The sequence below is a fragment of the Rhinoderma darwinii genome, chromosome 1, assembly GCF_050947455.1.
Source record: "Rhinoderma darwinii isolate aRhiDar2 chromosome 1, aRhiDar2.hap1, whole genome shotgun sequence".
Classification (NCBI taxonomy): Eukaryota; Metazoa; Chordata; class Amphibia; order Anura; family Rhinodermatidae; genus Rhinoderma; species Rhinoderma darwinii.
The window spans coordinates 632,642,106-632,660,324 of NC_134687.1; the positions used below are offsets into that span (position 1 = coordinate 632,642,106).

At 40.5% G+C, this 18,219-nt stretch overlaps 1 protein-coding gene across 1 annotated transcript in view; it reads left to right on the forward strand.

Annotated features, from left to right (window-relative positions):
- Window positions 1-18,219, forward strand: part of LOC142656622 (uncharacterized) — a 46,229-nt gene that overhangs the window by 8,417 nt on the left and 19,593 nt on the right. The window contains 3 exon segments of the mRNA XM_075831575.1: window positions 754-902; window positions 1,400-1,585; window positions 1,670-1,793. Coding sequence (XP_075687690.1) covers window positions 825-902; window positions 1,400-1,585; window positions 1,670-1,793 — 388 coding nt within the window. The 5' untranslated portion in view covers window positions 754-824.

Sequence of the window (18,219 nt, forward strand, 5' to 3'; positions counted from 1 at the left end):
TACATTTTCTTAAGGTAAAAGTAGATGTTAAAACCTTAAGGTAAATATATACAGTAAAAACGAAACCAAAAAACCATGGAGGAATCTCCGTTTTTTCCAATTCACCCATTATTTGGTTCTGGGTCTGTATATTTGTACTGATCTTGGTTCTAGTGTGGTATATATGTACTGAGCTTGGTTCTGGGTCTATATATGTACTGAGCTTGGTTCTGGTGATGTATATATGTATTGAGCTTGGTTCTGGGGCTGTATATATTTACATTCTCTTAAGGTAAAAGTAGTTGTTAAAATCTACTTTTACCTTGAGAGAAGGTAAATATATACAGTAAAAACTAAACCCCAAAAACCAATCTCAGTTTTTTCCAATTCACCCATTATATGGTACTTTTAAATGGTGCCAATAAAAGCTACAACTCCTCCCGCAAAAAAAAATAATCCCTCACACACCACTCCATTGACTCAAAAATAAAAAAAGTTATAAAGCTCCTGACCACTTTATTGTCTCAAAATATTCAGTTTTTTCTCTTCTGTATGGCTCATTTTGCTTTTACATTTGATTCAAAACCGTTCCAGATCTGTGTCCGCCTAAACAGAAATCTGCAATTATAAACGGTACAGCGTCTTCAAAGTTCTGACTTTAGAGTTCGGGGGGGGGGGCGCAGACCCATGGTACCCTTAATCCGCTTCTTGTTCTGTATTTCACATATAATGTTGTCCGCTGTGTGATTTCTATCTTCTCCTTTCTTCATAAAGACGTCTGCAGTACTATATCCTCCAGTTTTCTCATCTCCTCCACAACGTTCCTTCTGAATGACCCACCAACGATGGACAAGGACAGGAATGAGATGAGCATAAGAATATTAGACTTCACCTTGGAGATCATCTACCTGTTGAGCGGAGAGGTAAACTTTTCTACATTAGAGAACAAGTCACACATAGGGAAGGGACAGTACATAATAGGAAGTAATAGGAAGAATCCAGAGTCCTGTATAACCGCGTCCAGACCTTCCAAGTGACGTCAAGAAGCCAACAGCAGAAAAGCTGAACATCCGCCATCAATATGGTCAGTTATGTATCATATCACCAATGCAGCAATAGTAATATTGTAGAGCAATGAGAATGACAAGTAGGAGGAACCAGGAGGATCAGGATGACATCTGTATAGAAACATAGAAGATGACGGCAGGAGGAGAGCACATGGTTCATCTAGTCGCCCCAATATTATTTCCTTTTAAGTTTTGGTCCCGTTCTATTTTCTCAATGTCTTTTTGTAGGTGAGGTCTCCAATATTACAGATGTGGGGTCACTAGAGCTCTATACAGTAGGGTCACAATCTCCCTCTTTCTACTGAGTGGGGAATACTGTGTTAAGTTCGCTAAATGTCTCTCTCCATACACAGGAGTACACAATCGTGAAGAAGACATCGGGTGACAGTACGTCTCCCATCATCCATGAGTCAGGAGGATGGAGCAGTAGTCTGAGCCCCATCACAGAGCCTCCCCCTCACTCCCGTATACATGAGAAGAACAATAAGAAGAAGATCTTAGAACTGATCAACAAGATGACTGAGCTGCTGACTGGAGAGGTGACACTGCTGGGAATGCTGGGAAATTATATAGTAACCGCACTAGAGGTGTCTGGGTAATGACTGTATCATTGTGTGTGTCAGGTTCCTATAAGGTGTCATGATGTCACTGTCTATTTCTCCATGGAGGAGTGGGAGTATCTAAAAGGACACAAGGATCTGTACGAGGAGGTCATGATGGAAAACTACTGGCCACTATTATCACAAGGTAAGCAGAGACCTGTGTGTGTGTGTGTGTGTGTGTGTGTGTGTATGTATGTATGTATGTGTATATATATATATATATATATATTGGCCATTACTGTGGGCACAGGCTAGACTAGCAGCCAAGTTGAAGTCTTAATACTGTCATGTGCAGTACATATACACGTGTGTGCAATGACATGTAATGTAGGAGCTCCACAATTTCGGCTCTTTTCACATCACGTTAGAGCCCCAAGTTTCCTGTATATGTCCAACAAATCCATAGCGCTCCATTCACTAAACAGATTACAAAAGAGTGTCCTTTGGCATAAATGAATCCAGGAGCAGTATACTGTACGACCGCAGTAAAGTGAGGAGTACCGTCCTGTGCTGTATGTAATGCGCTCGTTGCCGCCGGTCTCCCCTCCTGGATTCCTCTCTCAGTAACTTGTAAGCTCTTTTGCAGAAACGGAGGGTTTTGACGTGGGCAGGTTTGGAACACTAAACTTCAGCTACATAACGACATTCTGGGGGCTTAGTGGCTCCAAACCTACTGACTGGTTCCCTTCTAAATGCTGCCAAGTCTGTGAGTCCTGCTACCCCCCGCCTACACAGAATGATTGACCGTTTTTCCTTAGTTATCCTGCTCATAAAATCGGAGGGTGTGACAGACCTTCCTGATGGGGCCAAAGCCTGAGCACCAAACACATGTTCCTTGCTTTACCTCCTGTCCGTGCAGAACATGTAAGGAGCGATGCTGGAAGGAATTAATATTGGCCCCCCACAGACATTGAGATCACCTGCTGCAAATCTGTGATGTGGGGGCTATTACTTTACACATCTGTTCACATTTGTGGGAAGGAACAAGAAAATCATATTCTGTGACATGCCACTCATTTGCAGTGTGGAGGATGGGCAGTCGTATGAGGTATGTTACTGCCAGTGTGCTAAGCTGGTCATACACATTAGATGTCTATCGGCTGGACCCCCTGATTTTCTAATATATGGCGACCTCCCAACTCTTCCCTGACGACAGTTGTTCTGAGCAAGAAGGATCGGCCTGTGGAATTTCAACATGCCGGACACTTTTGTTAGTAGATAAGCCGCTGTCAAGAGGAGTCTGGCAGTGGCTTTCTCCCTTCTCCCTATTGAAGACACATACACACGCCACCGAGCGTTCATGTATAAGGAGGAGGTGAGGAACGATGGTTCACGTGACAGCTATCTAGAGTGTATGGCCGGCTTTAGGCTAGTAGTTCACAAAAGTAAGAACCTCTGCAGGTCTCAAATAATGGCTGCAAATAATTTAAGCAAAAATTGTCTCCTTAAAATCCACTGGATGCTCCTTCATCGTTATTGCCACAATTGGGTTATATTTCAGCATAGGAGAATGGCGCAATAAACAGATGCTCTATAACCACTTGCTGCACCATGAAGACACCATACATCATGGTGCGGAGGAGACGTATGGATCGCGCTCACGGGCAGAGTCCACTCCCTACGGCTGCTATCACCATCACCATAAACATATTAACTTGCAGAATAAAATGAATATGTAATTTTTTCCAGACGGTGGACGGCATGACACACGGAACACAAAAAAAATAATGAAAGATTTGTAGGTTTTTTTTCCAATTGTGCCCCACAAATAATTACTTTTCAGTTTCCCAGTACATTATATGGTACATTAAATAGTTCTGTTAAAAACGACAACATGTCCCACAAAAAGTAAGCCCTCATATGACTATGTTGATGGAAAAATAAAAGAAGTTGGGGAGGAATAGATGAAAAAACTAAAAATTGCTCCGGTACCAAGGGGCTAAAATAGCGATTATCCACAGATAATGTAGATTATACAACCCCAGTTGGCTTCTTATGGGAGAGGTTGGAACATTTTTAACCGACTATACAGAGCAGATTGTTGTCCACTTGTGGTAGCACAGAGAAATACACAAGGTTTATTATAAAGCACGAAAGCCCCAAAAAACTACAGGACCAATTAAAAAGTGGTGGACAGTAAACGTAACTTTTAACAACCAGTGCCAGGCAGCTGCTGCCAAAGCAAATAAAATTAGAGGATGCATTAAAAGAGGCTCATGACAAGAACATAGTTTTGTTTCTATACAAATCACTAGTCAATATTCCACGTGTGGTCTGTGCACAATTTTGGGAAGCTGTTTATAAGAAGGACACGGCTGAACTACAACAGGTGCAGAGGAGGGCGACCAAGGTAGTTATGGAAATGGGTGGATTGCAGTGCCAAGAAAGGTTATTAAACTTGGGGCTATTCAGTTTAGAAAATAAGACTGCTTAGGGGCGATCTGATTACTATGTATAAATATTAGTGCAGAGATCTTTCTAATGATCTTCTTACAGCTGTAACAAGGACAAGGGGGCATCCTCTACATCTCGAGGAAAAAGGTTTCTATGCCAACATAGGTGGGGATTCTTTACTTAAGAGCAGTGAGACTTTGGAACTCTCTAGCACAGGATATTGTGATTGTTGGTTCATTAAGCAAGTTCAAGGAGGTCCAGGACGCCTTTCTTATAGATATTAAAAAGTGCCTCCAGTTATACTAAAATTATATAGAAAAACTATTATAGTGCAGGACTGTGCCAATGATCGTCTTTTTAAATGACTTGTATTCATATTTTTGCTACTAACTACACATAGACTGCCCATAGTCCATGCTTCCGGCTGCTCGTAGCTCTGCATTAGAGGTCACATTACATTGTACAGCGCTGGCGGCCGTTCTGGATATGGGAGCCACGGAGACCAGTAGGACGCTCTGTCTCTTAATGCAGTGTTATAAGCAGCTGGCAACACAGACTATGGGTCGTCCGTGCTGTAGTTTGAAGCAATAATGGTAATACAATTCCTGCACAATAATAGTTTTCCTATATAATGTCATTATAACCAGAGGTACTCTTTAACATTACAAGTCATGAGTACTAGATTCTGTATTAGTTGAAATCTCATCCACATTGCTGCTACTGTAATACGTTGCGGATTTTCTGCAATGAAATCCTTTGCAGAAAATCTGCAGCTAATCCACCCCGTGTGCACATACCCTTATAGAGGTTGTTGCAGGAACGAAATTGCACATAAAAGTACTCCTTATTTGAAGCTAGTACTTTTCACCATTGGAAGTATTTAAAAAATATATATGCATCCCGAGTTATTGAACTTACAAACTCCGAATGGCACCCCCTGCTATTTCTTCATGTGGGTCCATTCACGTCATTCTAGTTATGCTTTCAAGAGGACACGCATGCGCAGTAAAACACTGTTTCGCCAGATCTATCTTTGAACATTCAGCGCACTGATTCCACTCCTGTTATAAGGTTCTCTCTTGTACTCTGCTTTTCCACTGCCGAGAAAGCAGAGATTGCACAGGAGAGCCGGATCAGTTCCCCAGCTACTTTGCAGTATAGTCTGTCACTGCTCTGTGCAACCCGACCACTGCCTATTAGTGCGGCGCCAGAGTCAGTTTCCAAGCTTATTATAGACCATCCCTTCTCTATGCCCTCCATTCACTACGGTCGTTCCTGCACATGGTACACCCTCTGCCTTTGCACAGAGAGTGTACTAGCTTCAAATAAGGAGTACTTTTAGGGACCCTTTCGTTAGTTGCACCACTCCTTTAAAGTGACACGTCCGAACTGACTGCGGCGGTAGGTGATTAAAGACAGAAATAGTTCTGTCCTTAACACCTTCCTGCATTTGGGTGTTACTGTACGCCCTTTTTAGTGGTGCCTTACCGCAAAAGGGTGTACAGTAACGTCCTGAGGATGAAGCGGGCACAGGAGCGGTGCTCGTGCCATCTGCAGCGGGTGCCGGCTTTATTATCCAGAAGTTCAAGAGCTGGGTCCGGCACACGATGTATTTCTAATTCAATTCTACTTTATTGGTATCAAATGTTAAAAAAAAAATTAAATCCCGGGCACAGAACGCCTACGCGTTTCGGACCTCTCGGTTCTTACTCCTAGCTACTCTGCTAATGTGAACGGTCTGATTTATAGATCAGATGTTGGAAAGGCATGTGACCACGAAAGGAGGATTATTAAACAGGTAATGCATGTATAAAATCATTAGTCATGTGCAACCTATTTTAAATATCAGAATAGTGATTGCTGGCATAAATGGAAACGGTTATATACAAGCAATCAGGCACGGATCGGGATGAGACTACATACTCATTAAATAGGGGTTACATAAAATGATATTATATATGTGTCTAGAAACACATTCGAATATAAATGCAAGTATAAGAGATTTTGTTAGAAAGTGCTACTTCTAACATTCCCGCTATTGGTATAGCATACAGGAGGGATAGCGAAGTGGCTGATTAATAGATATACACCAAATCGGTTCTATAATTTAAACCCTTGGGAAATCTTGTATCCATTTTAAGAATCCACATCGCTTTCCTGTTCAACAGAACTTTCCTCCAGTCCCCCCCTCTCTAAGGTTTAAGTACCTTCCCTATTGGAATGATTCTAAAAGACATGACATTCCTATTTTGTGTGCTTCCAAAAAGTGTTTGAAGCTATAATAAAATTGATAATAATAATCTTTATTTATATAGCGCCAACATATTACGCAGCACTTTACAATTTAGAGGGAAAATAAACAGACAATATCAAACATCACATAGTGACAAAGCTAATTTACAATTCAGACAGGAGGATTGAGGACCCGGCTCGCAAGAGTTTACAATCTATGAGGAAAGAAGGGAGACACAAAGTGTAACAGTGTTTGTTCTGTACAATGGTCCAGCCATCTTATATACACATGGGGTAGTACACATAAAGCTGCATGAGCCGGTCACCAGCCAGTATCCATCTATGACGGACATGAAATGCAGTATGGTGCAAGGAGTGTGAAGGAATCTTATTCTGATGACTAGTGGGGCCAAGGAAAGGAGTCCGATTAGGGAATGTTATAGGCCTGTCCAAAAAAATTTGTTTTCAGGGCAAGTTTAAAACTGTATATATTGGGAATTAATCTGATTGTCTGTGGTAGCGCATTCCAGAGGACTGGTGCAGCACGAGAAATATCTTGGAGACGGGAGTGGGAAGTTCGGATTATGGAGGATTTCAATCTAAGGTAGTTAGCAGAACGTAGAGCGCGAGTAGGTTGGTAAACAGAGATTAGGGAGGAAATGTAAGGAGGTGCAGCACTGTGGAAAACTTTGTGGGTGAGAATAATAAGTTTGAATTTAATTCTGATGGGGATGGGCAACCAATGCAGTGACTGGCACAGGGTAGAGGCATTGGCAGGATGATCCTGGCTGCTGCATTGAGGATAGAGGGGAGAGTTTAGTGAGGGGAAGGCCGACTAATAATTAGTTACAGTAGTCAAGGCGAGAGTGAATCAGAGCGACAATGAGAGATTTGGTTGTTTCCTCAGTAAGTAAAGGCGGATTCTGGAGATGTTTTTGAGGTGGAAATGACAGGAGCGTGCAAGTGATTGAAGAGTTAAGGAAACCTCGGAGTCAAAACTAACCCTGAGACAGCGGGCGTGCTGCCGAGGAGTTATGGCCACGCACTGAGATGGAGATATCAGGATTAGGTAGGTTAGTAGACGGTGGGAACACAAGGATCTCCGTTTTAGAAAGATTCAATTTCAGATAGAGAGAGGATATGATGTTAGAGACAGCGGACAGACAATCACTGGTGTTTTGTTTTAAAGCAGGGGTGATGTCATGGGAAGAGGCATATAATTGGGTGTCATCAGCGTAGAGATGGTACTGGAAGCCAAATCTGCTGATAGTTTGTCCTATAGGCGCTGTGTAGAGAGAGGAGAGGAGCGGACCTAGGACTGATCCCTGAGGAACTCTGATAGCAAGTGGGAGTAGAGAAGAAGTAGAACCAGCAAATGACACACTAAACAAGCGGTCAGGGAGATAGGAGGAAAACCAAGAGAGAGTTGTATCTTTAAGGTCGATGAGTGGAGCATGTTAAGTAGGAGTTTGTGGTCTACAGTGTCAAAGGCTGCAGAGAGATTCAGAAGAATCAGAATATTTACCGTCCGATTTAGCTGCCAAGAGATCATTTGAGACTTTAGTAAGAGCAGTCTCTGTGGAGTGAAGAGTGCGGAAACCAGATTGTAGTGGGTCTAGAATGGAGTTAGCAGAGAGATAGCGGATAATGCGGGAGTAGACCAAGCGTTCCAGGAGTTTGGAGATGAAGGGGAGATTAGGGACCGGCCAGTAGTTAGCAGCGCTCGATGGGTCAAGAGTTGTTTTTTTCAGTAATTGGTTTAAAATGGCATGTTTAAAAGAGGAGGAAAAGATACCAGAAGAAAGAGAGAGGTTAAAAATTTCAGTCAAGTAACTGGTGACAGCTGGGGAGAGGGGCTGGAGGAGGTGTATGGGGATAGGATCACTAGGGCACGTAGTAGGACGAGAAGGAGAGGAGCCTAGAGACCTTCTGTTATTGGGTCAAATTCTGAAAGTGAAGAAGAGGGAGTGCGGGAGGGAAGGAGATCGATGTTACTAGGGTACTGAGAGACAATATCATGCAGAATGTTGTTCATTTTAATTTTAAAATAAGAGACCAGGTCTTCAGCACTGAGATCTGTGATTGGTGTCTGCACTTTAAGACTAAGGAGGGACTGAAAATAATCAGAGGCGTTTTGGATTATTAGATAGTGTGGAGATGAGGGAGGTGAAATAGACTTGTATTGCTCTGTGTAGGGCAGAGTTGTAAGTTTTGAGCATAAATTTGTAATGGAAGAAATCTGCAGCCAAATGCGATTTTTTTCTCCACAGACATTCGGCACATCTCAAGCACCGCTGAAGAAAGCGGGGTTAAGGCGTCCTCGTCTTTCTTGAGAGGTTCGGAGTGTAGGAGGGCTGCTTCTTCCAATGCATTTTTGAGCGTGTTCTTGTAATGTTTGGCGGCCAGATTGGGACAGGGGAGAGCAGGAGAGAAGGTTGTGGTCAGAGAGCTGGAGAGGAGAGTTAATAAAGTCAGAAACTGAGCAGAGACGGAAGAAGACCAGATCAAGCGAATGCACTTCTTCATGTGAAGGAGAGCTAGTAAGTTTTGACAGACCTAGGGAGGAGGTTAAAGATAGAAACTGGGAGGCAGATCGGGAGATTGGTTTATCAATGGGGATGTTGAAGTCGACCATGATGAGAGTGGGTGTTTCAGAGGATAGAAATTGTGGAAGCCAGGCAGCAAAATTATCCATGAATTGGTGGGGTGAGCCCGGGGGGGGGGGGGGGGGGGCGGTAGACAACTGCCACTCTGAGAGAAAAAGGGTGAAAGAGTCCGAGGATGTGGACTTCAAAGGAGGGGAATGTGAGTGAGGGGACAGGGGTAATGACCTGGAAAGTGCAGTGTGGTGAAAGAACTATACCTACTCCTCCACCCTGCCTTTTCTCCGGTCTGGGGGTATGAGACAAGTCGAGATCACCAGGAGATAGGGCAGCAGGAGAAGCAGTGTCAGACAGGTGAAGCCATGTTTCTGTAAGAGCCAGGAGGTTGAGAGAGTTAGAGAGGAATAAGTCATGCATAAAGGTGAGTTTGTTGCACACGGACCGAGAATTCCAGAGCGCACAGTTAAAAAAGACAGGAGAAGACATACAAGAAATGTTGAGGAGATTTGCAGGGTTTCTATGTGAGGCAGGTAAGTCGTTGAGCTTGGCAAAAGAAAAGGGAAGACCAGGGTTGGGAGAGATGTCCCCTGCAGATAATAGCAGGAGAATGGAGAGAGACAGCAGATGGTTCTGTGGTTTATGAGAGCGATCTTTGTGTTGAGCAGTGGGATGAGATGGGTTAAGGTGATTCAGCAAAGTGAATAGTGCATGGGAGCTGTACATGGGCGAGGGAAGGAGAGAGGAACTTATGTGGACAGAATTTACTAAGGGGCGAAGTGGGCGTTAGGATTGTAAACCAACAACAGCTTCAATGATGAGTGAGGCAGCAAATATGTTGTGATGGTTTGGTCGTAGGAATCTGAGAAAAATTCTATAGCAGTAATTATAATGTATGCAAGTTTGTTTCTTTAGTACACACAGCTTACCTGTCACTTTCCCTGTCTAACTGCCAGGACACTTTGCCAATATGACACTTAGACAGAGAGGACTTCTGCCCACATGCCACCCCTGCACGAGCTCCAGAGACATTACGTTTTTTTGTGTGTTATATATCCGTCAAATGCTCTCCAATGCGTCTTTTTAAGGGACTCGTTGTACAACCAATATATTGTAATCTGCATGTATCGCATTGTATAAATTAGATGACATATGTTGTGTTACAATTGATGAACGTTTTTATATTATATTATCGATTATTCGCATAAGACAGAAAATAATTAGTATTACGCACATTTGTGTGAACCGTGTATTGTGAGCCAGCCTGTATCAATATCGATGCGTCCATAAAAGTCTGAACTATTGCAATATAGTGTTATTTAATGCGCACGGTGAAGGCCGTAAAAAAAATAAATTGTAAACCGCCAAAATCTCTGTTTTTTGGTCACCTTAGCTCTCAATTTTTTTTTTTATAAAAAGTGGTCAAAAAGTCATATGTACCATCAAATGGTGCCAATAAAAACTACAGCTCGACCTGCAAAAAATAAGCCATCTAAAAAACGCCAAAAAAAGTCTAATAAAAGGGGGGAAGAAGGGAGTGTTCTTACCATCTCTGTATGAGACCGATAAATTACCTTCTTATTAGGAATAAGGATATAAAGTGGATCTACCTCAATTATGTAGGACAGTATTACTATTTTTCATTCCATTTGTTAAAATACAAACGAAATATGTAAAAGTTATAGTCTTTCTCCACACAACTCAATTTTATTCACCCTGTGGATAAAATCCTCTGTCGCGCACTCAAATCTTTCTCCCTGCAATTATTGTTATATCTGCCATATACTATTTGTGAATTGTGTCATAAACCCAACTGATCTTCCCATGATAATATATAATATACTCTGGAGGGAAAAATTGTGCTGGTGGGCATAATATGTGTTTCTATTGACTAATTGAGACCATTAGGGGTTAAACTGTGATATTTGTAAATCCAGTATGCTTCCCTATTTTTTCGTTGGGAAAATCTATTGTTTGCAGTACTTGGTATCTGTTCTAGGGGTGTGAAAGTCACCTCAAAATTTCCCCCGTGCTGCTGATGTAAATGCCTGGATACGCTATGCTTAAGAAAATGGTTATTTGTATCAGATCTGTGTTTATTGATCCTAGTTTTTAGTGGCTGTATTGTCTTGCCTATATATTGAAGGCCACAGTTTCAGTAGTAGTAGGTAAATGACAAAATTAGTGGCACAGTTCAGAAATTTTGTTATAGGAAAAACTTATTTTGTTATATTACACTTGGATGTTAGTGTCCTATGATTTATAGAATCACAGCACATGCATCTAGATGTATTGCATTTATAGGATCCTGTTAATTTTGGGAAGAGGCTAATATTATACTTTGGCTCTGTAGTTTTGTCTTTGAGACGGCTTGGGGCTATAATATTTTTGATGTTCTGTCCCCTCCTATAGGTGAATCCCGGTTTGGCTGGTAGGACCGGTTTTAGGATAGGGTCGTTTTGCAGAAAGCTCCAATGTTTTTGTAAAATGTTTACATTATACTTGACCTGATGAATGGACCGATACAGTCTTGAAATGCACAGTCCACACGAATAAAGAAAAATTTACTTCCATATATTGCAACCATTCCTACTTGCCTGGCGCCGTCACCTAAAGACTGCATGAATTTGTCTTGGTGTTTCCTCTGCATACCAGAGGATGTCGGACATAAAGGGGTTGTAAACTGTATGTGTGTGTGTGTGTATGTATATATGTGTGTGTGTGTGTGTGTGTATATATGTGTGTGTGTGTATGTATATGTATGTATATATGTATGTGTGTGTGTGTATATACACACACACACGTCCCACCATGCTACGTAAATACTCGCTAATGACGGGAAAATGTATCTCCCATAGAACTCACTGTAAGAAAAATGTAATGAAAAATAATTGTGTTTAAGTAGGAAGTCCGTTGTCATAAGGATGTACTGCTTCATTTGGTCTTTATAAGCAGTGTAGGTATACAGATGATACTCCAAAGGTGTCAGTGCTTTCTCGTATGGTATTGAGGTATATAGTTCCGTGATGTCACGTCAGCCATGTATAGTTTTCCTACCACGAGATTTGATCCATCATCTTTTTAGAACAGCTGTACTGGCCTTAATATAGCTAGGTGTCCCTTTTAGCAAGTGGCTGTAGTTTCCTATCAAGCCAGGCTCCTAAACGTTCCATAAGAGATCTATTGCCAGATACTATGGGCCTCAATGGTGGGGAAATCGGTCCTTGTGTGTTTTAGGTTTTGACCATGTTGGGTGACAGTCTAACATACCGTAAATTAACCAGTGATCCGCCTAATAATTTTAAAACCAAACTCACTAAACTCCTTGAAGAAGGGCAATCTATGGCCATTTTGTGTAAAAAAGAAGCTGAATACATGAATAAGGATTTTCCAATCGTACCGATTTTCCATGCCCTACCTAAAACATACAAGGACGGATTTCCTCCAGAACTATATACCTTAGTACCACACTGTAAAGACCTGACCACTTTGGAGTACCATCTGTATACCTACACTGCTTATGAAGACCAAATGAAGCAGTACATCCTTATGACAACGGACTTACTCCATTATTTTTCATTCAATTCCCAATGCACTTGACGGATATATACCACTCAACAAAACGCAATGTCTCTGGAGCTTCTAAACACTTTTTGGAAGCACACAATGGGAATGTCATGTCTTTTAGAGTCATTCTGATAGAGAAGGTACTTAAACCTAGGAGAGGACTGGAGGATAGTTACAGGAAAGTGATGTGGATTCTTAAAATGGATACAAGATTTCCCAAGGGTTCAAATTATCGAACCGATTTGATATATATCTATTAATCAGCCACTTCGCTATCCCTCCTGTATGCTACACCAATAGCGGGAATGTTAGAAGTAGCACTTCCTAACAAAATCTGTTACATTTGCATTTATATTAGAATGTGTTTCTAGAAACATATATAATATCATTTTATGTAACTCCTATGTAATGAGTATGTAGTCTCATCCAGATCCGTGCCTGATTACTTGTATATAACTGTTTCCATTTTTGCTAGCAATCACTATTCTGGTATTTAACGTAAGTTGCACATGACTAATGATGTTATATATGAATTACCTGTTTAATGATCTCGAGGGGGTTAATCCTCCTTTCGTGATCACATGCCTTTCCAACAGCTGATCTATAAATCAGACCGTTCACCTTAGCAGTGTAGCTATGACTAAGAACCGAGATTTAATTTGTGTGTGTTAACCGTTGCTACCAATAAAGCAGCATTTAATTTTAAATACATCGTGTGCCGGACCCATCTCTAGAATTTCTGGATCCTTGCCTACCTCCGATGTAGATTTCCTATCCGATGCACCGATCAAAAACAGAGATTTGTTTCACTTTGCATCAGTGGCGAGCGGACCAATATTTTTTCTTTGTTTCTATTAGCCGGCTGTAATATACAGCCGACATCCCACCGCAACGGCTGCGATAACTGTTACCTCCGATCGCTAACTTAAATGCCGCTGTCAATAGCGACAGCGGCATTTAAGTGATTGACAGAGAGGGAGGTGGGCTCGATCTGTACCACATCGGCCACCCGCGAGCAATCACGGGGTGCCGATCGTTGCTATAGCAACCATGAAGCCTGTTAATGTGATCCTGGTCGGCCATGGACGGAAGCCTATTAGATCCTGCCATTGGCAGGACCTAATAGACTGTGCGTTGTAAGATGACAGTTACAATACACTGCACTACATAAGTGGTGCAGTGTATCGTACCGGGGATCAGAAGGTTATGCCTTAAAGTTCCCTAGTAAGTGTAAAAAAAAAAGTTTTAGATAAACAAAAGTTTTATGTAATAAATACAATAATAGCCCTGTTTCCCTGACCATTTTTATTTAGAATAAAGTGATATTGTGTAAAAGTAGAAAACATTAAAAAGCAATATACATTTGGTATTACTGTAATCGTATTGAACCGCAGAATAAAGTAAACCTGTTGTGTACTTCAAAAAATCGCATGCACCCCAAAATGATACTAATATAAACTACACCTCATGAATATCAAGCACTCACACAGCTATTCAACGGAAAAATAAGAAGTTATGACTCTCGGAAACGCAATAATGCAAAACGACAGGCCAGACTAATTTTTAAATGCCTAAAGAAAAAAACAAAAAACAACCTAGAAGCACTGAAGCACAGGGGACAAAACACCCTAATAAATAGTATAGCACATATAGCAGCCACGCATTGTAAAAGAATGTATATATCTTTATTTATAAACAACAATACATGGTATCACATAGAATGTAATAAACATACAAAATGACACATGGAGAGCAGCAGCAAAGGTATACCAATATGTATACCAAGAGGTTAACAGACCTGACCCATCTCAGAGTCTGGCGTCCAATATCAAATACCACCAAATATGGAATAAATGGATAATCAAATATGTGTTACAAAGGTAAATCTGCCAAAAAAACGCTACAGAAATTGCATTGTGTGTAGAGGGCAATAACCTAGACATATATAAGAAAGCCTATAAAAGTGAACAAGCATAGTAGTAGCAGAAGCAGCAACACCTAATAATGAAAATGGTAGCACATACCTAAAGACATGGTGGAGTAACAGGACTAGTGAGATGGGACACAGGAGCAAAACGTCTCAAACTTGGTTCCATAATTTTATATGCCTAGCTGTTCCTCACCTAAACTTCCACGTCATCATTTGCTAGGCCCCACAGGTAGACCTTCTAAATGCAGCGGAAACTATGATATTTTGGGGTGTTGTGCTGCATATGGGGCTAGTGAAGAAATAAAAAATTAGGCAATACTGGAATGCGCATAGTTTGTACAATATTACGGACAACCTTTACATGTGCAAATCCTGCCTCCAAAAAACTGGCCTGTACATAAAGGACTGGTTCAAAGCGTACGTCACTATCCATGGATAATTTTTTTTTTTATTGATATACCCCATTATTATACGCTGTTATACTACGCTAAGCTTTTATATGCTCCCACATTATGAACTGAAACACCAGTAAAATCCTAAACAAAACTACTACCAAGCAAAATCTGCTCTCCAAAAGCCAAGTGGCGGTCCTTCCGAGCCTAGCAGTGTGCCCAAATAGCAGTTTATGACCACATATGGGGTATTACTTTACTCCGGAGGATCCGCTTAACAATATAACGGGTGCATGTCTCCATTGGTACAGCCTGAGCACAACATATTGGACACTGAAATAACAGATCTGTGGAAAACTTGCAATTTTCAAAATGCTCACTATACCTCATGATAAATTCTTAAATGAGCTTCGTTTCCCAAATGTGGTCACTTCTCTGGGATTTTCACTGTACTGGTACATCAGCGCAATGCAACATGGTGTCAAAAAAGAAAATTCACTACAAAAACTAAATTGCGCTCTTTTTCTCTTTTAGAGCTTTGCCATGTGTCCAAACAGCAGTTTACAACCACATATGGGGTATTTCCTTACTCAGGAGAAATTGTGCAACAAATTTTGGTATGACTTTTCTCCCGAATTCCTTGTGGAAATTAAAAATTATGAGCTAAAACCAAATATCATTGGAAAAAAAAATGTTTTTTTCATTAACACGACCCAATTCTAATAAAATTGATAAAACAGCTGTGGGGTCAAAATGCTCACTACACACATAATTTAATTATTTGAGGGGTATAGTCTACAAAATCGGATCACACTAGGGGAATTTCCACTGCAGTGGTACCTCAGCGGCTCTGCATATGCGACATGGCCCCTAGAAACCAATTCGGCAAAAGCCAAATGGCGCTCCTTTTCTTCTGAGCCCAGCTCTGTGCCAAAACAGCAGTTTGTGACCACATATGGGTAATTGTTGTACTCTGGAGAAAATGCTTTACAAACATTGGGGTGCTCTTCTCCTATAGTACTTGTGAAAATGAAAAATATGAGCTAAAACGACATCTCATTGGCAAAAAAAATAATTTTTCCGTTTTTACAGTTCAATCCTATTAACATTTTGACCTGTGGGGTCAAAATGTTAACTACACCCCAGATTAATTTCTTAAGGAGTGTAGTTTCCTAAATGGGATCACTTTTAGGAGGTTTCCACTGTACTGGTACCTTAGGGGCTTTGCAAATGCGACATGGCATCGGAAAACCATTCCAGCAAAATCTGCGCGCCAAAAACTGAAAGGCGCTCCTACTCTTCTGAGCATTTACGGTGTGCCCAAAGAGCAGTTTATGACCACATATGGGGTATTGCATGCTCATGAGAAAGTGCCTAACCATTTTTGGGGTGCCTTTTCTCCTGAATTCCTTGTGGAAATGAAACCTTTTGAGCTAAAACTACACATTATTGGAAAAAAATATATTTTAAATTTTCACGGCCCAATTCGAATAAATTCTATGAAAAACCTGTGGGGTCAGAATGCTCACTACACCCCCAGATACATTCCTTAAGGGTGCAGTTTCCAAAATTGGGTGTGTCTAATGTTTTGGCATCTCAAGACCTTTTCAAACATGAAATTGTGCCTGGAAAATATCCTAATAAAAAGGAGGCCCCAAAATCCACTAAGTGCTCCTTTAATTTCTGAGGGCTATGTTTGAGTCCAGTAGCACACTAGGATTACATGTGATATATTTTTGAAAACTGCAGAATCTGTGTAATAAATATTAAGTTGTGTTTTCCTGTTAACACTTGCTGCGTTACTGAAATAAATGGATTTAATTGAAAATCTGTCTGAAAAAAGAAATTTGTACATTTTACCTCCACTTTTCCCTTAATTCCTGTAAAACACCTAAAGGGTTAACAAGCTTCCTAAATGCTGTTTAGAATACATGAAGGGTGCTGTTTTTAAAATGGGATGACTTATGAGGGGTTTCTAATATATAGATCGCTCAAAGCCACTTCAAAACTAACGTGGTGCCTAAAAGAAAAGTTTGGCAAATTTTGTGTCAATATTTGAAAAACTGCTAGTAAACTTATAAACCTTATAACGTCCTGAAACAATTAATATTAAATAAAAAAAATTATCCCTGCATAAAGAAGACTTATAGTAAACCTTATTTATTTACGAATTTGTGTGGTACCATTTTAGAAGTAGGAGATTTCAAATGGAGGAAAATCCTTATTTTTCAAAATTTTCTTTACATTTTTCATATAAATAAAGAGTAAACCTATCGACAAAAATTTACCACTATCATAAAGAACAATGTCTCACAAAATCATTTGGATAAGTAAAACCATTCCAGAGTTATTACCACATAACGTGACACATGTTAGATTTGAAAAATGCGGCTGATCCTGAAGGCCAAAATGAGCTTGGTCCTGAAGAAGTTAAAGGCTAGGTACACCTTTTATAGGCAATTTTTTTAAATTAAATATTTGTTTTAGGGGATTACAAACCTTCTTTGATGAAACATTCTTTTTTCGTTTTTACCATACAGCTATTATTCCACTATACACAGAAGCTGGATCATTCGCTATCAGTCAAATTCGTAAGAGAAGTAAACTGACGATTCGGCTGAGAGCGGGTCCTGTGTATCCTTGTTGATCACCTTAGATGGGATCGTAATTATTGTGATCCTGTGTGTTACATACACAAGACCTGCTCTCAGCCGACTCGTCCGTTCGCTTCTTACGGATTCGACTGATAGCGAATGATCCAGCTTCTGTGTATAGAGGAGACATAACAGCTGTATCGTAAAAAGTTTTAATGAGAGGCAATTGAAAATGTTTAATCACCTAAAAGCAACACACACACATATATATATATATATATATATATATATATATATATATATATATATATATATATATATATATATACAGTGAAGGAAATAAGTATTTGATCCCTTGCTGATTTTGTAAGTTTGCCCACTGTCAAAGACATGAACAGTCTAGAATTTTTAGGCTAGGTTAATTTTACCAGTGAGAGATTATATTTAAAGAAAATCACATTGTCAAAATTATATATATATTTATTTGCATTGTGCACAGAGAAATAAGTATTTGATCCCTTTGGCAAACAAGGCTTAATACTTGGTGGCAAAACCCTTGTTGGCAAGCACAGCAGTCAGACGTTTTCTGTAGTTGATGATGAGGTTTGCACACATGTTAGATGGAATTTTGGCCCATTCCTCTTTGCAGATCATCTGTAAATCATTAAGATTTCGAGGCTGTCGCTTGGCAACTCGGATCTTCAGCTCCCTCCATAAGTTTTCGATGGGATTAAGGTCTGGAGACTGGCTAAGCCACTCCATGACCTTAATGTGCTTCTTCTTGAGCCACTCCTTTGTTGCCTTGGCTGTATGTTTCGGGTCATTGTCGTGGGTTAATGTCCTGGTGGAGGTAAGGAGGTTG